The sequence below is a fragment of the Carica papaya genome, chromosome 7 (genome assembly GCF_054855325.1).
Source record: "Carica papaya isolate Zhongbai chromosome 7, ASM5485532v1, whole genome shotgun sequence".
Lineage (NCBI taxonomy): Eukaryota > Viridiplantae > Streptophyta > Magnoliopsida > Brassicales > Caricaceae > Carica > Carica papaya.
In genome coordinates this window covers 11,567,504-11,590,262 of record NC_142315.1, presented here as the reverse complement: position 1 = coordinate 11,590,262, position 22,759 = coordinate 11,567,504, and the positions used below count along the sequence as shown (strand labels likewise).

General features: G+C 36.2%; 1 protein-coding gene and 1 long non-coding RNA gene across 4 annotated transcripts; one reads left to right on the top strand and one right to left on the bottom strand.

Moving 5' to 3' along the window:
• Window positions 1-11,572: 11,572 nt before the first annotated feature.
• FAB1 (fatty acid biosynthesis 1) lies at window positions 11,573-18,959 on the top strand. Of its 3 annotated transcripts, none has more exons than XM_088207234.1 (14): window positions 11,573-12,503; window positions 13,631-13,836; window positions 13,918-14,121; window positions 14,550-14,660; window positions 14,746-14,841; window positions 14,995-15,040; window positions 15,131-15,210; window positions 15,836-15,904; window positions 16,198-16,282; window positions 17,536-17,690; window positions 17,767-17,856; window positions 18,003-18,062; window positions 18,189-18,347; window positions 18,644-18,959. In XM_088207234.1, exons 1-13 carry the CDS (start codon window positions 12,086-12,088, stop codon window positions 18,303-18,305), a joined length of 1,737 nt encoding a protein of 578 aa, XP_088063360.1. In that variant the 5' UTR covers window positions 11,573-12,085; the 3' UTR covers window positions 18,306-18,347; window positions 18,644-18,959. The 3 variants fall into 3 exon arrangements, with proteins under 3 accessions (XP_088063360.1, XP_088063359.1, XP_088063361.1); XM_088207233.1 differs by having other exon boundaries at window positions 18,639-18,959; XM_088207235.1 differs by having other exon boundaries at window positions 11,574-12,503; window positions 17,776-17,856; window positions 18,639-18,959.
• Window positions 18,637-19,818, bottom strand: LOC148252962 (uncharacterized). The gene is made up of 2 exons (XR_015813226.1): window positions 19,635-19,818; window positions 18,637-19,367 (listed from the first exon to the last, which is right to left on the bottom strand). It is a non-coding gene; the product is annotated as an uncharacterized LOC148252962 (long non-coding RNA).
• Window positions 19,819-22,759: the final 2,941 nt, after the last annotated feature.

Here is a 22,759-nt window from a genome sequence, read left to right as displayed (position 1 = left end):
CCGCTGGAGAAAAAAAACCAGTCGTCGAAGAAGGGAGCCGATCATCGTCTGCCGTCGCCCCAAAGCCACCTTTGATAGCCAAAAAAGGTAAAAATTCTCTTATTCACTCGAAATTTGATTTTAAACACCTCTATGGCCAAATTAAAGTAAAAGAAATGGTGGATGAGCCAAAAATTGAGGGTAAAACCCGACGGCGCTGCTGTAGAAAAAACTAAAAATCACCTCCGAAGAGCCCCTTCCCATTTCCAATTTCGTGCAATTTTTCCACAATTATGTTCATCATTCTGTTTTTTACAAGTTGACTGAAGAAAAACACTCAACCGCGAAAGTGAGCCGGCGGAATTGCCGTACTGGAAAATTTCGCCGCGGGTAAGTTTTTATTTTTCGATTTTTTTGGGCCAACTGAGGCCCCATAACGTGTTTTCCGGCAAGGATGGGTATAAAATTAGCCGAACCGGCTAAAACTGACCGAAAATGGCCAAGCCGCGAGCAGCAGTGTTGTCACATAAGCACAGCGGTACCACCATGCCGAAATTTCAAAATTGGCCAAAAAAGATTTTTAACACCGATTTTAGATTTTTGTAGTATTTTTAGGTACATGAAACATGTTTTAATCTCTGCAGAAAAATTTAGGAAACCCGGGGACCGCAAGTAGGTGCAGTAAAAAGTTCAATGTTTCAGACACCGATTCATATAAGAATCCTTCACAATTTCCTGTTATGAAACTGAAGTTTAATTATCAATAATACGATATTTTGCGTAATTTAAAAAATTTTGAGAATTAATTACAGGTTACTAACGGAAGCAGAACCGGTTATTTATTATTATTGTCATCTTTAACTGATTGATTGATTGATTTTACAGCTTTAAATGCATGATACTATACTGGAATTGGTAAAATGATTCAGTTGTATTTTTTTTATGCATGTATTATTTATCTTGCGTTGATTTATGATTAAATTATAAAACTAAAAATTAAATATAAACAGAAAATTGATTGATTAAGTGAATGAATAAGTGTGAGCCTTACTGGATATCCTAAGAGATGGTTGACGGACTGGGTACATAGGGAACTCTATTGTGAACGTCGCCTCATACCAGACGGGGTATCGAAGATTAATATTTTTGGCGCTCATACCGGACGGGGTATGGGGACGATCCATTTCACCCTCATACCGGACGGGGTATTAAGAGATTGTATTTTTGGTACTTATACCAAACGGGATATGGGGACGGCCGGTTAGTTGACAAGATTGGATGTTAGTCACGCGTAGTGGGACATTCCTATAGATCCCCATGGATACCAATAGACAAATAAAAAAAGAAAAGTTGTTATTCTTGCTTACTTGAATATGAGATTATGATATTGTTGAACTATTGTCTCTATAGGTCGTTTTAGAAATCTCATAACAGTAATTATGCAATAAATAGTTTTACTTATGATAAATGAATTTACTTAAATTAAGAGCTTCATCAGTTATTTTTATAATTTTTACCAACATTCATTTTTTGTATCAGTGAGTAGTGTGATATTTTTACTGGGCTACTATAGCTCACCCCTTCATTAACTATTTCAGATCAAGAGGACCAAGACCCAGATCCCAATTAATAAGAGGGTTGTGAATAGTTCACTACCCGGACTCCTTCAAAAGCTAGTGAAGGTCGTCCTAGGATGCTCAGTTGTCTACTTTTCATTTATTTTTTTTTTATTTTCGTTTGTTCTTTTATAAGCGACATTCCCGTAGTCCTATTAAGTATCTAAAACTATTGTGTAAGAAATATAAACTCAAACTTTATTATTCCACTTCCGCATTCAATTTATGATTTTATTTTCTTTCAAGTTTCAGGTTGTTACAGTTGGTATCAGAGCCGCGTTCCTTGGAAATATTCTTTACACAAAAACCTTAGGAAAAAAAAATGAATTATCACTCAACCATTCCTCGTGAAATGCAGGTTCATATTGATGAGGAGAGGAAGACTCCACTAAATCGAGCAGCCCGGGAGGGTTTACTTCGAGAGGATATTAACAGACTATTTGAAATGCTGGAGAGACTCATCGCTGCCCAGCAGGCCCAAGAGAAAATGAATAAGCTACCTGACCCTCCCCCGTTGCCACAAGTTGAGCCACCCCTGCAGTGAGAGGATCCTGAGCTACCCAAGTACGACCTTACTCCTCTACAGTATCATCTGACACCACCACAGTATGGTCTGGTGTCCCAACTACATCACATAGCACCACCATAGTACAATACGATGCCTCCACCATATTATCCAGTACCACCACAAGGCCATCCGATCTATATCCAGCACAATCCAGTCCCTCTTCCACGGGACCCAGTTCCTCCCATGATGGACCCAGCCTACATTGAGAGGTATAAAATACTAAACTCATCTACTTTCGCAGGGGCATCCTCATTTGAAGATGCCGAGTACTGATTAGCTAAGACAGAGAAGGCCTTCACGACTTTTGAGGTGATTCCCGAATAGAGAGTCATATTTTCCACCTACATGCTAGTGGGAGAGGCAGACCGCTGGTGGCAACTCAAGCAGGCCACCATGCCCGTTCCAGTCACTTAGGAACAGTTCTTGATGGCCTTCAATGCAGAGTACCTCTTAGTGTATCTCCGACATTTGAAGAAAATAGATTTTGCACATCTGGTCCAAAGTGATATGACTGTATCAGAATATGTCAAAAAATTCCTAGAGTTGGACCGGTATTTTTCTGAGAGCATGATGGATGAAGGCAGAAAGGTAAGAAAGTTCGAGTGAGGCCTCCGTCCTGATATTATACAGCAGATGTATGTGTTTGAACTCAGTACTTACTCAGCTATTCTGGCCAAGGCACAGCTAGTGGAGAGGAATCTTCGCATTTTTCCTCCAACAGTAGGGAACCTCAGGCCATCAGTTTCACACCGCAGGCTAGCACCCACTGCACCTGTTCAGCAGAACAAGGACCTAGGCCAGTGACTTAGGCTCCTCCTCAGATTCCTATAACATGACGCAATAGGACTTGCCAACACTGCAGCAAGGATAATGGGAATCGACCCTATTATTGCCTCAACAATATTTTTTCTGAGATTAGATAGCAGCTGTATGTGTTCGAGCTCAGTACTTACTCGGCTGTCCTAGCTAAGGCACAGTTAGTGGAGAGGAACTTTCTCATTTTTCCTCCAACAGTAGGGAACCTCAAGCCCTCGGTTTCACACTGCAGACTAGCACTCACTGCACCTGTTCAGCAGAACAAGAGACCTAGGCCAATGACTCAGACTCCTCCTCAGATTCCGACAACAGGATGCAGTAGGACTTGCCAGCACTGCGACAAGGATCATGGGGACTGACTCTACTATTGCCTCAACAATACTTGTTCTAAGATTAGACAGCAGCTGTATATGTTCAAGCTCAGTACTTACTCGGCTGTTTTGGCCAAGGTACAGCTAGTGGAGAGAAACATTCATATTTTTCCTCCAACGGTAGGGAACCTCAGGCCATCGGTTTCACATCACAGACTAGCACCCACTGCACCTGTTCGGCAGAACAAGAGACCTAGGCTAGTGACTCAAGCTTCTCCTCAGATTCTAACAACAGGAGGCAGTAGGACTTGCCAGCACTGCAACAAGGATCATGGGGACCGACCCTACTATCACCTCAACAATACTTGTCATGAAATTAGACAACAACTGTATGTGTTCGAACTCAGTACTTACTCACCTGTTCTGACCAAGACACAACTAGTGGATAGGAACCTTCGTATTTTTTCTCCAATAGTAGGGAACTTCAGGCCCTCGGTTTCACAAAGCAGACTATAACCCATTACATCTGTTCAGCAGAATAAGAGACCTAGGCCAGTGACTCAGGCTCCTCCTCAGATTCTGACAACAGGACACAATAGGACTTGCCAGCACTGCGACAAGGATCATGGGAACCGACCCTATTATCGCCTCAACAATACTTGTCCTGAGATTAAACAGCAACTGTATGTGTTCGACCTTAGTATTTACTTGGCTATTTTGGGCAAGGCACAGCTAGTGGAGAGGAATATTCGCATTTTTTTTCCAACAGTAGGGAACCTTAGGCCCTCGGTTTCACACTACAGACTAGCACCCACTGCACCTGTTCAGTAGAACAAGAGACCTAGGCCAGTGACTCAGTCTCCTCCTTAGATTCCGACAACAGGACGCAGTAGGACTTGTCAGCATTGCGATAAGGATCATGGGGACCGACCCTACTATCGCCTCAATAATACTTATCGTACATGTGAGAGTGCCCAACATTACGCGAGAGAGTGCCTGAGAAATCAGAATCAGGCCAGACCTCCTATCTAGGGCAGAGCTTACAACCTCTCTCAATATGATACAGAAACCAACCCAAATGTGATACATGACAAACCTAAGAAAAAAAATTGTATTTGAGAGATTGTAATAGTCTAAGACTTCTCAGATGTGTTTTTAGATGAATTACCCGGACTGCTAGTGGACAAAAAAAGTGAATTCACCATAAATCTTCAGCTAGGCACCCAACCTATTTCGGTTGTCCCTTACCGCATTAGTTGTGTAGAGGTGGAGGAGCGGAGAAAATAGATCAATGAATTGCAGGATAGTGGATTCATCCGACATAGTGTGTCTTCTTGGGGTGCTGGAGTCACATTTGCAAGAAAGAGAGATGGGACGTTACGGTTATGTATTGACTACAAAGGACTGAATAGGGTCACGATTAAGAACAAGTACCCCCTCTCCAGCTATCTTCATGTTATCATTAGGTAAATATCAAGGTAGAAGACGTTCCCAAAAAAAAAATTTAAACCAGGTACAGATACTATGAGTTCTTAGTCATGCTATTTGGACTAACCAACGCACCAGCCATCTTCATGGATTTGATGAATAGGGTTTTCAGACAATTCCTAGATCAGTTCGTTATTATATTTATCGATGATATCCTGATCTATTCAAAAAGCAGAGAGAAACATGTTCACCATCTGACTCAGGTTCTGTAAGTTCTTAGAGAAAAAAAGTTGTAAGCAAAGTTGAGTAAGTGTGAGTTCTGCCTCGAGCAGACCACCTTCGTAGGGTACATCATATCAAGGGATAGAGTGTCAATGAACCCCAAAAAACTTGAGGCAGTGCTTGGCTGGAAAAAATTAATCTCAGTCAAGGAAATTCGTAGCTTTCTAGGATGACAGATTATTACCGCAGATTTATTTAAGGATTCTACCCTAGCTGCTCCTTTGACTCGGCTCATAAAGAAGAACGTCAAGTTTGAGTGGAACGAAGAAAGTGAAAGAAGTATTTTAGAACTAAAGAAGTAGTTGACTACTGCATCTGTATTTGTCTTGCCGAGCGGGACAAGTGGATATACAGTTTATAATGATGCTTCCTACTTGGGATTGGGTTGTGTTTTGATGCAGTATGAGAAGGTCATAGCCTACGGGTCTAGGTAGTTGAAAATTCATGAGAAAAACTACCTTACCTATGACTTAGAACTTGCCGCGATTATCTGCACCTTAAAGACTTGGCGCTACTACTTATATAGAGAGACTTTTCATATCTATACCGATCATAAGAGCTTGAAATATATATTCACTCAAAAGGATCTCAACATGTGCAGAGAAGATGGATGGAACTCTTCAAGAACTACGATTTTAATATTTTATATCACCCGGGCAAGAGCAATATGCTAGCCGACGCACTTAGCAAAAAAAGTGCAGGTATATTAGCTCACCTAATGATTTAAGAATGCAGAGTAATAGGGGCTGCACAACAGGTACGACTTCAGGACCTGAAGAGAGTTACATACTTCACTCACCTGAATGTTCAACCTGAGTTGATCCAGAGAATAAAGAAAGCTCAATCCACTGATTCCACCCTAGCAGTTCTCAAGAAAGATGCAGAACATGGAGAAAATTTAGAATTTCGAGTCTCTGCCAATGAGTTGCTTAGATTTTAGGATAGAGTGTATGTTTCATGTGATAGTGAGCTAAAAAGGGACATCATGATAGAGGCTCATAGCTCAAAGTTTGTCATGCATCCCATAAGCACTAAGATGTATCAAAGTATGTGACTCTAATTTTAGTAGAACGGGATGAAAAGAGAGGTGACCGACTCTGTTTTCAAGTGTTTGGTATGTCAGCAAGTCAAGACAGAGCATCAACGCCCAGACAGACTACTTCAGCTATTACCAATTATGGAGTAGAAGTGGAAACACATCACAGTGGATTTCATAACAGGATTGTCTAGGGCACGCTCGGGACATGATGTCATTTGAGTAATTGTTGACCGGCTCACCAAGTCTTCCCACTTCTTGGTCATTAAGATGACCGAACTATTGAACAAGTTAAAAAAATGTATATCCAGAAGATAGTCAGGTTACATAGAGTACTAGTGATAATAGTGTCCGACAGGGACCCTAGGTTTACTTTACAGTTCTAGTCTAGTTTTCAGCAAGTCGTGGGAATGAAATTGTCCCTTAGTACGACATTCCACCCTCAGACTGATAAACAATCAGAAATGACAATCCACATACTGGATGATATGCTGCGAGCTTGAGTTCTTGACTTCGGGGGCCATTGGGATAATCATTTACCCTTAATAGAGTTTGTTTACAATAATAGCTATCAAGAAAGTATTGACATGGCTCCATACGAGGCATTATATGGCAACCCATGCAGATCACCGATATGTTGGGAAGAGGTGGGTGATAGAAAATTGTTTGGCCCAGATCTTGTGGAGGAGACTACAATCAAAATAGTTAAGATCAGGAAGAACATTCAGACGGCTCAAAGCAGATAAAAGAGTTATGCGGACACCCAGAAGAGGGATTTGGAATTTGAGAAAGGTGATCAAGTGTTCCTTAAAGTCACTCATTTCAAGAAATCAGTAGATTTGATAAGAGGGAGAAACTAAATCTCTGTTTTGTTGGATCATTTGAAATCTTAAACAGAATTGGCAGTGCCACCTACAGACTGGCGCTACCTCTATAACTATTCAGGGTCCATAATGTGTTTCATGTGTCCATGTTACGCAAGTACAATCCAGACCCCTCTCACATCTTGGACCACGAGCCCCTTTTACTCTAGGAGGATCTGTCCTATGAGGAGATACCGGTGGGTATTGTGGACCGAAAGAGTAGAGTACTCCGTAACTAGAAAATTTCATTCGTTAAGATCTTATGACAGAATCACACACACAGAGAGTCCATATGGGAGCTAGAATCAGACTTTAGAGCTCAGTATCCCCGACTGTTTGATTGAGTGAGTGAGAGTCAAATTTGAGGGACTAAATTTCTTTTAGGGGGAAAGAGTTGTAATACCTGGATCCAAAATTTGGCCCTGGATTAATTTTAAAAATTTTAAAAATAAAATAAAATAATAATAAATATATAAAAATACAATTTTTAATTTTATAAATTTTTATTTAATGTTAAATTAGAAAAAAATAGGTGGAAAATGAAATTGAAAACAATTTTAGAAAAAATAAGTAAAAATTTGAGTTGGGGGGTATTTTTGAAAAATAAATTGAAAACTGGAGGTCAAAATAAAATAAAAAAAAATTGCGCTACGTAAGACCATCCAGTCAGTAGTCCCGACGAACCGGAGCATGTCGTGTTGCAAGACACACTGACTCGGTGCCACGCAGGAGGCCACACTGGTAATCTGCTTACCTGCGATTAGACGGTCAGGATGCATTTTCGCGCACGTGGATGGTCCGGATCTGTTCCCTCATCATGCACGATCAAACGGTCGCGATTAAATGCGATGAACGGTTCAGATTTATTTCCTCTTTAAAACGCGATCATGCGGTCCACATCAAATCGCGATGAACGGTCCATATTCATTTCCTCTTTAAACGCGATTAGACGATCTAGATCAAACGCGATGAACAATCTAGATTTAAGGGAGACATGTATAAATATCTCACTTCACACAGAACCCGAACCGTAGCTGCCAGCCCCCCGCTGGAGAAGAAGAACCAGTCGCCGGAGAAGGGAGCCGACTGTCGCCCACAGCCGCACCGGAGCCACCTCCAACTGCCAAAAAAGGTAAAAATTCTTCTATTCACTGGGAATTTGATTTGACCTTCCCCATGGTTAAATCAGAGCAAAAGAAATGGTGGATGAACCGAAAACCGTGGGTAAAGCCTGGCGGTGCCGCTGCGAAAAAAAAACTAAAAATTGCCTTCGATGAGCCCCTTCCCCTTTTTCGTTTCGTGCGATATTTCCACCATTGTGTTCACCGTTCTGTTTTCTATAGGTTGACCAAAAAAGAACGTCCGGCCACGAAGGTGAGCCGGCGGAGCCACCGGTAAATTTTTGTTTTTTTTTTTAATTTTTTTGGCCAATCGAGACCCCCTAACATGTTTTCTCACAGGGATGGGTATAAAACCGACCAAAATCAGCTAAAACTGGCCAAAAATGGATAGGTCGAGGTAAATCGCTGCCAGGGGCGGCGGTGCCGTCACCGAAACACGACAGTACTGCCGTGTCGGAATTTCGAAATTGGTATAAAAAAGTTTTTAACATCAATTTTTGATTTTTTGGTGTATTTCTAGTATGTGAAGCGTGCTTTAATCTCTCCAGAAAAAGTCAGGAAACCTAGGGACCGCTAGTAGGCGCAGTAGAAAGTTCAGTGTTTTAAACACCGATTCGGGTAAGAATCCCTCACCTTATTCCCTGTTATGGAATTGAAGTTTAATTATCACTAATACGGTATGTTGCGTAATTTAAAAAATTTCGAGAATTAATTATAGGTTACTAATGGAGCCAAAATCAGTTATTTATTATTTTTGTCTTATTTAACTGATTGATTGATTTTACAACTTTAAATGCATGATAATATACTTGAATTAGTAAAATGATTCAGTTGTGTTTCCTTGATACATGTATTGTTTATCTTGCGTTGATTTATGGTTAAATTGTGAAACTGAAAATTAAAAACAGAAAATTGATTAATTAAGTGAATGAATGAATGGTAGCCTTACTGAATAACTTGGGAGATGATGGACGGACCAGGTACATAGGAAACTCTACTGTGAACGTCACCTCATACCGGACGGGGTATCGAGAATTGATATTTTTGGTGCTCATACCGGACAGGGTATGAGACGACCCATTTCACCCTCATACCGGACGGGGTTTGGGGACGGCCGGTTAGTTGACAAGGTTGGATGTTGGTAACGCTTAGTAGAACATCCCTATGGACCCCTATGGATACCAATAGGCAAATAAAAAAAAATTTGTTATTCTTGTTTACTTGAATCTGAGACTATAATGTTGTTGAACTATTGTCTCTATAGGTCGATTTTAGAAATCTCGTAACGGTAAATATGCAATAAATAGTTTTATTTATGATAAATGAATTTACTTAAATTAAAACCTCCATTGGTTATTTTTATGATTTTTAGCAACCTTCATTTTCTATATCGGTGAGTAGTGTGATATTCTTATTGGGCTACTATAGTTCACCCCTTCATTAACTATTTAAGATCAAGAGGACCAAGACCCAGATCTCGATCAACAAGAGGATTGTGAATAGTTCACCATCCAGACTCCTTTAAAAGCTAGTGAAGTTCGTCCTAAGATGTTCAGTTGTCTACTTTTCATTTATTTTTTTTTATTTTTGTTTGTTCTTTTAGAAGTGACATTCCCGTAGTCCTATTGGATATTTAAAACTATTGTGTAAGGAATGTAAACCTAAATCTATTATTCCGCTTCTACATTCAATTTATGATTTTATTTTTTTTCAAGTTCTGGTTCGTTACACAATGACTAATGTCATCATGAATGAAATCCCCAATAGTGACTGACACAGATCATTTTTGGTAAAATAATTTGTATTGATCTTGAGCCACCCAAATAAGGGCCTTCTAACCTACTCAAGGAAAGTTGTAAGGGGTCCAAGTGTTAGCAACCACCTAAACAATACTACAAGTTACTTGATAATCCGATGCCAAGTGGACAATCTCCATGCTTGCTGGAGGGACCGAACTTTTAGTAAGTTCGAAGATGTTGTCTTTCTTATTCCTCTAGATAAGCCATAGGAAAGACCATCTTTCAGCTAGTAATACCATAAATTTTGACATTCGTGCTCAGATTTTTTCTAAAATCATTTATTAAAAAGAAGAGAAAAAAAAACATATTAGAATATTTAAAAATCATATCTTTCTTCATTACTTTGTTTTTTTCTTTTTGGTAATTGACATTAAAATTAGTTGAACAATTACAATTTTAAACCACTAATTATTTATCATGTTACAATTAATTTCCAAAAGCCTTTTGTTACAATTTAGCTCTTAAATTTATCATTTTATAATTCATGATTTTTTATACAATTATAAAAATTTCCATAAAGAACTATAAAAAGTCATTGTATTCTTATAATATTTTATTTTACATAGACTTTCAAATTATGATAATTAAAAGTCAATAAATACATGCAAACAATTAATTAATTTATTTAAGCCATCCAAATGATATTAATAGATATTAGGAAAGAGAATAGACCTAATAATTTTTTGTTTGTCAATTCTTAATTTTAAATGGAAACATTATGAATTATATTTTGAAATAAATTCATAGGTTTAGAACTGAATTGCAATATATACATAGTTTGGGAACTAGTCTAAACAATATTTGCTTAATTTAATAGAAGTTGGTAATATATTTTAATTATGAATTTCTTAATAATTTTTTCATTAAAAGTACAGTATTTGTTATCGTTTTCATTTTAATTATGTTATAAATGCACTACTCTTAGTTTCTAGTTTATTTAATTATTATAAAGTACATTATTTAAGTTCTACATCCACATATCATTCAAGTAGCTGTCATACAACTTCATTCTTTTATTTTTATAAAAATAAATTTTTTAAAAACAATTTTGTTTTACTAAACTCATAATTGCATTGATTGAAAATTTTGTTGAAATTAAAATTATATAATTAAAAAGTACTACTAACTATTGATTACAAATTTTACTAAAACTAAATCTATATTAATAATTATATGATTAAAATTTTTTTAATTGAAAAATTATACTAAGTATATTAATTAAAAATTTTATTATACTTAAAAAAGACATGTTACAATTCCATTAACTACTGTTTTACTGAAATATAAAGAAAAAAAAGGTAAGAAAATTTTTTTGAAAAAAAAATTAAAAAAATACGCAATTAAAAATTCTTCTAACCATTTAAACAAAAATCATCTGAAATTAAAATCTTTCAATTAAAAATTCAATGCTGAAAATTAGAGAAAGATAATAAGAACATGTGTTTTATTTTAAATTAAAAATAAACTATAATTAAATCAGTACGTAGTGGAGTGTATATATCTGGTTAATTATTATCTAAAAATAAAAATTTATTCCTTTAAACATGAGGCAAAATGACAGTATTCAAAGATTGAAAGAGGTAGATTCATTGAGTTAAAACAACAAAATCATAAGACATGATGATCCATGTGAAAGGGTAAAAATGGGTTTTTGGAGAAGTGGGAAGTGGGGGAGTGCTCCGCTCATCAAAAACCAGAATTGATGAAGCCAACCCCGTCTCCTTTATTAGTATATAAGTGGGTAGCAGCAGACTCGTTGTTCTATTTCATTTTTACCTGACCTGATAATAATATAAATTTTTCTGGTCATGGATTCTTCATTTTTTTTTGTTTTTTTGTTTTTCTTTTCCGTAGTGCCCTGCCCCTGACACAAACACACGCAGGACGGAGAGATCAGTTGCTATTCTGATTCAAGGACGTCTCACAGGTTGCCAAGTCCTCAGCCGCTTGGCGTCTTCATCGATCTCCAAACACAAAACAGGACATACCTATACGCACACATATACACATACCGAATGCGACCTTCGATTCATCTTCTTCCTATTCTTTATCTCAAATTCCCACATCCTCCATTACAATATATATCAATCTTTTTCAACACCATTCTTCTTTTCCTGGATTCTTAGCCTTACATCAAATCCTCCCTCTCTTCTCCTATACATATATAAGTGTATATCCATCTACGCGTCTTTTTCTTTCCGTTTCTCATCTGGGTTTTTGATTTTAAGCTGGTGGGCATCTGTTTTTCTGTTTCCTCTCTCTGCCCATGGCGATATCTTCGTGCGTTACATCTCCTTTCTGCACGTGGTTGGTGGCTGCTTGCATGTCGGTCACCTGCGACAGGGATAAGCACCATCTCATGAGCCCTCAATCCCCTGTTTCCTGCAAGAGACTGAGCCGTTGGACTCGGAGAAGGAGACTGCTCTCCAAATGTGGTGCTGCTGCTAATAGTCAAGGTGGCTTGAGTGGATTTAACGGCGGCCTGTTATCGTCTTTTTGTGGATCCACCATTCAGGGTCTCATGGCTTCCTGCTTAGCCTTCGAACCCTGCAATGAGTACTATAACTCTAAGGGGATTTCTTCGCTTGGCTTCTTTGGTGACAATGCCTTCTCTTCCTTATTTGGATCGAAGAATGTCACTCTGAATCGCAAGCAGAGGAGATTGAATCGAGCAATCCACTCGGGTATTTTCCCTCTTCTTTTCTTCTACTTTGCAAAATATTATATGTCATTTCAGTGATTCTTCATATAATTTGAGTGCATGGCATTTCGATTTGTGCCTCGTTTATTTCTTAGTTTACAAGCCCAGAGGTTAGGTTTGCTGTTCATCTTCTCGTTCGGACTAAAATTCTGTTGTCAAAGACGAGTTCATTTGATTCCGATTTAGTTTTTGTTTATTTGTCCTTCTTGTTTGAAGATTTTCTTCTTTTCTTTCCGCTGTTTTGAAAATTCTGAATATGCTGGGGATGATTGCTTAATAAAGAAGCTAATTTTCGTCGTTTGTCTTGTTCTTCTTTTCCTGTTGGAAATTTGATTCCTTTTGTTTATGGTGACGCTTGGTTATTTTTAAAATGAGTAAGAAAGAGAAACAATTTGAATAATATGAATCCAAGATATGCAGTACTTAGGCCTGTGTTTTATCAAGTAAGGTTGATGTGCCAAAATTTTGTTAAACTAACTTAGTTAAACTTGGATTAATCAAATAGGAGGTTTGGAAACAAATTAATTGCTTCAAATTCTTTTGTTCTTTTTTCTTTTATTGAGTTTTTATCTCTCCATTGAGTCAAAGTAAGGTTTTGCTTTCCATAAATCAAAGTCCTCCCCAGGTGATGTGCAGAAAATGAGCCTAACCAATTACATAATAAGATATTAATTGATGATATCATGTATTCCAATTGTCGACTTTCTGGAATTACTTTGACGAGATTTAAAATTTACCATCTTCAGAGTTCTAATTTGATATGAAGCCTTGCTGCCATGTTTTGTCCATCTACAATTGGCAGAACTAACATGCAGCAGATGAGCAGCTCATCCAAGACCTTATTTCTAACTATCGTTTAATTATAGGAAAAAATTCTTTTTAAAATTTGGATATTCCTTTGTGCAAGTTTGGATATTCCTTTGCTCTGGGAGAAGATTATTTTGTGCTTTCTTTAGATGTAGACTTTTACTCTTCAATGTCTTTTCTGGTTATCTTTCAGACTTTTTATCTTAAGGTGGCACGCTAGGTTTCTTTCCATTTGAATAATACTGCATAATTATTTAATAATTAAATGAAACACCTTCTGATGTTCACATTCTGAATTAATAGGGGAAGCCATGGCTGTAGCAGTGCAACCAGCAAAGGAAGTCGCAACTAAGAATAGACCTGGCACAAAACAAAGGCGAGTAGTTGTTACAGGAATGGGTGTGGTTACGCCACTCGGTCATGATCCAGACGTCTTCTACAATAATTTGCTTGAGGGTGTTAGTGGTATCAGTGAGATAGAGACCTTTGATTGTGCCCAGTTTCCAACAGTAAATCTCTTTCCTGATATCTTTGATGTGGTTTCTCGCCATCAATTTTTTTTCCTCGTTTCATTTCATCTTTTTATCCAGAGAATTGCTGGAGAAATCAAATCATTCTCAACAGATGGATGGATTGCACCAAAACTGTCAAAGAGGATGGACAAATTCATGCTTTATATGCTAACTGCAGGAAAGAAAGCCTTGGCGGATGGTGGAGTTACAGAAGATGTAATGGCTGAGTTAGACAAAGCCAAATGTGGAGTTTTGATTGGCTCGGCAATGGGTGGCATGAAGGTAACTTTTTATACTCAGGTGTCTAGGTGCATTATCATGTGAACACAGGAATGTTTAAAAAAGGTTGATAAAATTCTCTTAAAAAATATCTCGACTTACTAGTGGGTGTAAAAGGATCATGTTTGATAATTCTAATTGACCACTGGTTAAGCAGAAATGGAGTGCTGGGGGATCTCCTAACAAAATACAAGGGCCAAACTTAACTGCACATGGTTTTTTTATTTGGAACTTTTATTTGTGGAAAAGCTGGATTCATACACCATTTGTGCCTTAATGATTTGTGTTAGTTTCCTAGAAACTTGTATATTAGGCCTGCACAAGGGCCACATGACCTGAAGGTGGAATAGAATGGAATCAAACTTATTCTGTAATATAATGTTGTTTTGTTGACTGATTATTTTTCTAATAAGTTTTATGTAATCAAACAGGTTTTTAATGATGCAATTGAAGCTTTGAGGATCTCATATAAGAAAATGAACCCTTTTTGTGTACCTTTTGCCACTACAAATATGGGTTCTGCCATGCTTGCAATGGATCTGGTCAGTTTTTGTTTAATACTGCTGCAATATTGCACCCCGTTGGTGGTACAATTTCTAACTTAATCTTTTAAATGCTGAACTATAGGGATGGATGGGGCCAAACTATTCTATCTCAACTGCTTGTGCAACAAGCAACTTTTGTATTCTGAATGCTGCAAACCATATCATCAGAGGTGAAGCTGTAAGTGTCTTGCATGCAACAATTTTTCAGATATGAAGCTGGGAATCTCATTCTTATCTTTACATGTCTTGTTTGAACCAGCGAATGACAGATGAAACAAAGATGATAGTCCCTTAATTATGCATTATTTCTAATATCTTTTGCAATTTGTAGGATGTAATGCTTTGTGGTGGTTCTGATGCAGCGATAATTCCCATTGGTACTTTCTTCTTTTCCTCCTCTACATTAATTCGCCAGTCTTCAACTTGTCATATTAAGAAATTGGTATTTCTTATTGATGTTGGTGCAGGCTTGGGAGGATTTGTAGCGTGTCGAGCACTTTCACAAAGGAATGATGATCCTACCAAAGCTTCACGGCCTTGGGATATTGTAATCTAAAAATGTTTCTTGTGCATTCTCTTTTTTTTTTTTTATGCTATTGCTTTATTTTTGAACATATAACTAATTATACAAAAAACATGGATTAATGGAATTAATCATGTTTAGAAATGTTTGATTAATGTGCTCTCAGAGCATGGAAAACTCCATTTAGTACATGAAATATTTTCCAGTCTTCATTTGCTAAGTTTGTTTACGTTATACATAAAAGCATGTGATGTCTTTTACAAATTAAGTAATATTTTGTCAAATGCTAGTGAAAATGAGGATGGAGTTTGAAAACAATAAAATGTTTTCTCCTGGTGTTTTCTAGGAAACTTTTTCTATTCAAACTTATAATCTACAAATACAACTAGACAAGTTTTTATGAATAAGCACATGTATAAACACATAAATCTAGGATATAAAAACTAGAAAAAATAAATAAATAACTTTCATGTATAAAATGGACCAAATTTTCTTTGCTGGTCAGATAGGAAAGTTCTCGCTCTATGAAATTATATAAATTAATTGAGGCAAATGGGGAAGTCATCAATTTTAATTGAGTCAACCTATTTCTTACGTTTTCAGTATATGTAATTTCTAACGTGAAGATACGATTTTGGCTATTGAACAGAGTCGAGATGGTTTTGTCATGGGGGAAGGAGCTGGAGTTCTGCTTTTAGAAGAACTGGAGCATGCAAAGGTGCACCAACTTTCAAATGAACAAACACATATGGTCACACTTGATCTCAGTTTATAGCAAACACTGTAACTGGCCAATGTTTTTTTACTTTTGGCATTTTGTTATTCTACATGAAAATTATTGCATGGGTATAGAAATTGATCTTGGTTGGTCAGGATGATCTTTTCCATCTTGTACTTGTTTGACTTCTAATTTCTTGCTTTTTGGACATGGTTGTGTTAAATTGTTTACATGGGTTACTTGAATTAAAATGTTTCTGAGTCACTAATTTTGCAGTCAATTGGATTTTGCAGAAGAGAGGTGCAAATATTTATGCAGAATTTCTTGGTGGGAGCTTCACCTGCGATGCTTATCACATGACTGAGCCACACCCTGATGGTAGTGTACCATGTCTAACATACTTGTCCATATTTCTGAAATTTCACATTCTTGTCTATATTTCTGAAATTTCACTGTTAGGGCTTCTGTCTTGATTGTCCCACTTGACAGGAGGAAAAGAGGAATAGAAGCTAGTAACTTCGCCTACTGTTGTCTGTAAAGAAACCATTTTTCCGCTTCTTTGTTTTATAGTAAGTTGTGGTATTTAGGGGCAGAGAACTGAATTTTACCATTCTTGCCCTTTTATATATTCCTATGGGTGTTTGTTTCCAGAAGGCAGTCTGTCTCAGGTAGTTAATTTGGTCTTAAGCCAAAACTGAATTTGCAAGTTCCACAAGTAATGGTTACAGCTCAAAAGATAAATTAGATTTTGAATTTTGTAGGTCCAAGGCTTGGGTGTATGTGCAAATGGGTAGTATGGTCTTCTGCTCTGATTTTTTTCTTTTTGGGTGATGATAAAGAAGAAAAGTCTGAAATTTATTCCATTAAACAAGAGCCAAAACAACATTACAGTCATTCGTCTAAGGAGACTCTAGTCTTAGGGATGCTTCTGTCCTAATGGCAGAGAGATGAAACAGATTCTAGGAAGATGGAAGCACCACTATTCCTTTCCTTTTGAGTTAACATCAGATGAAGATTACGACTTAAAAATAATAAAATGGTTTTCTACATTAACCGGAAATATTTGGGAAGTATATATAATTTCAACCTAGTTAAATGCAATAAATAAGATTTTCTTTAAAAAAAAAAAGAAAAGTTGATGCATGTTCCAAGATCTTGGGTGCTTTATTATTGACAATTTTGCTGTTGGTATGCTAACAACTTTTTGGAATTTATTGGTGTCTTTCATGATTAGTACTAGCAAAGAACCAAAGAAATTAGTCAAGTGGAGCGCTTCAATTCATATATTACATCCTTTTCTTTTTGTCTTCAGCCAATATCTGTTACTACCAAATTCTCTGTTACTTGTCTTTGAACCCAGTCGTGTGAGAAAATATGCTTATTGTCATATATGTTTTGAGCTAGACAAGAGACTTGCTTTTCTTTGTTTTGTGCAATATCTACTATGAGCACATTGAGATCAATGAGGGATGCTTCTTCAAATCTCTGCAACCATTATGTCTTAAATAATAATAATAATAATACCAATTCTTTATTCTAGAAGAAGACGCCTTTTCTGCATCTCTTTCGTCTTTCCTTCACCCAAATGCCACCTTTGTTCTAGCTTAGAATTTACATCCAATAATTTTCAGGTGTTGGTGTTAGTCTTTGCATAGAAAAGGCACTAGCCCAGTCTGGCGTGTCTAGGGAAGATGTAAATTATATAAATGCACATGCTACATCTACTCCAGCAGGGGACCTTAAAGAATATCAAGCTCTGATTCGATGTTTTGGTCAAAATCCAGAGGTAAATCAGTTGGACAATTTTTGAGAGCCTTATTGCCCATTAATATAATATTATGTGATTCTTTATAAGACTCCAGTACTTGCAGTTAAGGGTGAATTCAACAAAATCTATGATTGGCCACCTACTTGGAGCTGCAGGTGCTGTTGAAGCTATTGCAGCAGTGCAGGTGACCAGTTTATGGATCTAATTATCTTTATGCGACTGATTGAACTAAGTAACAGTGCTGTATTATGTAGTTAGTTTTATGTTTGTTATCCTATTGAGTTTCCTCCTTTTCTTCATCAGTTATGACATTTTCTATCGTTTCTATAGGCAATAAGAACAGGGTGGATTCATCCAAATATCAACCTGGAAAGTCCAGATGAGGGAGTGGTACATATCCTTGTTACTTGTTGTTGATATATGCTTTCCTGTGATGCTAATTGCATGTTTACCATTAAAATCCAATGTCAGTTTTGTCATCATACTTTCTGATACTGTAAGCTTATATCAATTCAGGACACGAATTTGCTAGCAGGCCCAAAGAAAGAGAGACTGAACATCAAGGCAGCGCTATCAAATTCTTTTGGTTTTGGGGGCCACAACTCATCCATCATTTTTGCCCCTTTCAAGTGAAGGTAGATCTTCTAGTCCAGCCTTGCTGAAACTTTTTGTAAGGTATGTAGAAGTCGTAATTTGTTTTACATCTTTCAGCAATGGAAATGAACTAGAAGGGCAATTCCTAATCCCTCATTAAAGAATGAATTTTTGTCAAATTTTGTTCCAAGGCTCTTTAAATTTATTTTCTAGCAGATAGTGGTGGTATAAGATTACTGGATGGTGAGAATAAAGTAAAAAAGTGCACCGAGTAGATTTCATTTTTCTTTAATCTACTGTATAAATTTGGAATCTCTACTACATTGAAACCAATTGAGTTTGCAGTGTGATGGGGTTCAAAATCTTTTGCAGAGTAGCCTGGAAAATCCCATCTATATCAAATTTGCAGTTCTGTTAAAATGAGCGATGGCATTGGATGACACAACCTTTGTTAGTAGGACAGCAGTAGTGCTGACAAAAGGTTCGGCAGAGTGGGGGACGGAGAATTTTCGAAGCTCACCGCTTGAAATTACTCTTGCTTCTACTGTTGTCACAGTTGTTTCAATTTTGTTATAAGTAGCTAGTGTGGAGCTTGATTTTAGCCAGGGAAACTCCTTTTGCATCAGTTAATTTTGTTTCAATGTACAATTAAAACTTCTAGTCAGTGCAATACATGATAGTTATTTTTAGAAACCTTTTTTGTTGGATTTATTTCCAAAACCTTTGAAAAATTAATTGATGCATGATAGATTAAAATTAATTTCTCACCTTAGAAGATTTGAAGAAATTTTGGGAATTCTTAAATATGACGGCCAAGAAAATGAAAATAGAAGATTAAGTAAATAGTAAAACCAATGATCTATTGAAAATTAAATTGGAAGAAGGAAGTTGTGGGAGCAGGTTTTTCTCTCGCATGGGGTTGACTTTCTCTCCTTCCAAGTAGGCTGGTTAGTAAAGATCTCTAAAAATATTATTAAAGCACGAAAAACCTGCATTTTTCTATTACCTTGTCGTTTCGCAGCCACAGATCTGCATCTTCTGTTTCTTTTAAAAATTATTAAACAAAGAGCTCGGCGGGACTTTGAAAAATCTGCAGTCTGCCTACAACAAATAGTGGGTATTGAACATTCTCATGATATAAATGTCTTGGTTGATTTATGGGGAAGACCATATGGCCTGCCTCCACTGTACATGAATGAAGCAGTGGCAACAAAGATGGGGGGGGGAGTATGATACAGATGGATAAAACAAGAAAAAAAAAAAAAAAAAGATCATTCCAAAAACAACATGAAGATAACATAATAACCACCAGCTCATTGGAGTCTAATATGTTATCTCCCTTACCCAAAACGCAGAAAATAAAATCACCTGTGAGTAATCCTAGATGCTGACCTGAATGGCTTGACCAGAAGCAAGGAGCTGTTTGAGAATGAAGAAGTAGCCACGAACGAAGACTGGGGGAAGCAACAAAGAAAGAAGGAAATTAAATGAAGGTGATGTTAATGGCGACGTATGTGATGTGAGCATTGGTTGCACAGAATTAGAAAGAGAGGGAATGCAGATCTCTCATGGCGAAAAGTGGGGTTGGAAATAATATTTAAGGGGGATGTTGAGTTCCAATCACGATGAGTACCTTAAATTAGCTTGTCGTGTTGGAAATCAGAATACCAAATTAATGCATTTATGACAGAGATAGTTGAGTAGCGCGGTTTACAGGAATTTATGGGTTGCTAGAGATATAACATAAAATATCAAATATGGGAGCTCATTTCACATGCTTAGTAATGAAAATGCCATGTTGATAAGGAAATTCTGGCTCATAATGAGATGTAACTGTCATATATAAAACATTAATAATATTGAATTAGATTATTAAATTTCATTGTTATTATTGTTTAAACTTTATACCAATGGAAAAAAATAAGAGAGAAATAAAAAATCACGATGAGAAAATAAAGAAAAAGAAAAACTAAAAGATTAAAAGAATGGAAAAAAAATGATGAAAAATAGATGGGAAGGAAATTTGTTTCCGACCCAATTAACTCAAGCCCAGAAAAGTAGATAAAACGAAGAATGCAAACCCATCTGAACCCAGAACACGAGAAGCAGAAAGCCCTGGAAACCCAAAAAACTGTGGTGCGAAATGACGAAATTAAGACCAAAGAAGAAAATCAAACTTTATCAATTTCAATTTCAATTTATATTTCTATTCAATTCTTCAAATATTGATGTATAATATCAATTCTTGATATGTGTAAAAAACTATTGATATACAACAAATTCTTCAAACATTTTTAAAGACTACATTACGAAGATAGACATAACGAAACTTAATCAATTTCAATTTTTTACAAACAGTCAGTACGTGAGATGACAACAAAACTCAATTTTTAATTTTGCGTTAATATATTATAAATAAAATGCAAAATAAAACTTAGTTTAATTTTAATTTCTAATTTGTAATGGAGACATATAGCAACCTTCAAACTCTACTCAGAAGTGAAATGTGCAGCAATCTTTAAAATCTTACTGCAAGTGATATACTAGCAATTACTCAAAACCCTGTTACAAACAAGATGAGCAACAACCCCTGAAATTCTGTTGTACACGAGATACGTAATAACCTTTTTAAGTTTTATTGCAGGCGAAATGTACTGGTCTTTAAAACTTTACATGCAACAATATTGAAATGTCTACTGTTGATAAAATACATAGCACTAGTTGAATTTCAATTTCTTACAAGTATAATTTGACAGTGAAGCATGGTAATTTCGCATGAATAAGTTTGCAAGTGTAATGCGCAACAAAAACTTGTGCCAATTTTTATTTTGCAACCGTGTTGCTTTTAATGGACAAAATTAAGATAATTTTAGTCTTCATTTAGTTTTTGAAAAAGTTTAAATAAAGAGGTAGTTGTTAATAAATAATATGTAATAAAATTAGTAATGATGATATAATATTAATGAGATGGTAAGATAATTGAAAATTTCAATAAATTAACTTTGCCCGTCGTTGAGGAATTATTATATTGTTAAGATTGTATTATCTATTATTATTATTTTCACATTTCAAAAAAAGAAGAAAGAGAATGAAGAAATGATGATGAGAAAATGAGCAAAAAGAAAAGAAAAAAAAGGAATAAAAACAATTAAAAAATAATTATGAGAAAATGATGAAAAGGAAAACAAAAACAAAAGGAGAAAAAGATTAAAAAAGAAAAAAAAAATGATAAAATTTAAGGAAAATGGGTTCAGGTCTAAATTAACTACCCGAGCCCAACAAGAAAAAAAAAAGGGAGAAATGAGAAAAGAAGAAGACTTGTCTGGCTGAAGAGAATCCAGGCCTAAAATGCAAGTCGATAAGCCCCACCACGCCTCTTTAAGAAAACATGTCGTTTTACATGAGATTAGTAAAATCATGGAACAATGTCATTTCAAAGGTGACATGATGTTGTATTTGGGACGTGCTCGAGGGGACCTTCATATTAGAGATTCTAGGAGGATTTTGAGAAGGAATCATTATTGTCCTTTACGAATAAAAGTAGTCCAATGATAAAACAAGGCGAGCAATGAGAGAGAGAAAGAGCTTGAGGTGAGATACACTAAGGATAAGAGAGAGAGCTCATGAGAGAGTGCTTATAAGCATAAATAGCCAATGGTATAGTCAATGGTATAACTATAATTATTTATAATGTTAGAGTTAAATTTGTTAGCCATTTTTCTTGTATAAATACCCAATTATTGTTCATTAATAAATGAATCTTATCATTTTTTAAATTCAGATAGTCGAGCTCTTCTTTCCTCTTAACTTTGTATTTTTCTCTTTTCTCTTCAAATTCATTAATTTTTCAACTTAAACTGAAATTTGAACGTCAGTTGACTTGTGACTACCAGTTGCAATGTGTAAGTAGAAGATATTATAAAGAAAACAGAATCATAAGATTTCTCAAAAGACTTATTGAGTCCTTTGGTATTATTAGATCACAAATACTGCTTATAGAACCGTTGCCACCTTTGAATATGGCGTTTGCATTGGTAATTTAGCAGGAACACAACCTCAATGTTGGAGTCTATTTACAACAGTATGAGTCAAGCATTTTTTTTTATACCAATAAAGTTTTTGAACCACAATAAAAGACAATGAATACTTATAATCCAAGAAATTTGAAGAAGAATAATGGAACCAATAATAAACGGCCTAGTTGTACTCATTGTGCATTTATTAGTCACACAATGAATAAATGTTACAAAAAGCATGGATATTCTCCAAGCTACAAACCGAGATAGAGAAATGTGCCCAATATCATTCAAGTTAGTTCTCATATAGTGGATACAAAATCAAAGATCATAGATTCACAAGTTAAGTTCCATTATTAGGGCTAGATGTAAGAAAACATGTCTTTACCTTTTACTAAAGAACAATGCCAAAAATTGTTAGCCTTGCTTCAGCCTCAAGTACTGCACCAAAAAGAAATCTAACACCACAAGTTAATG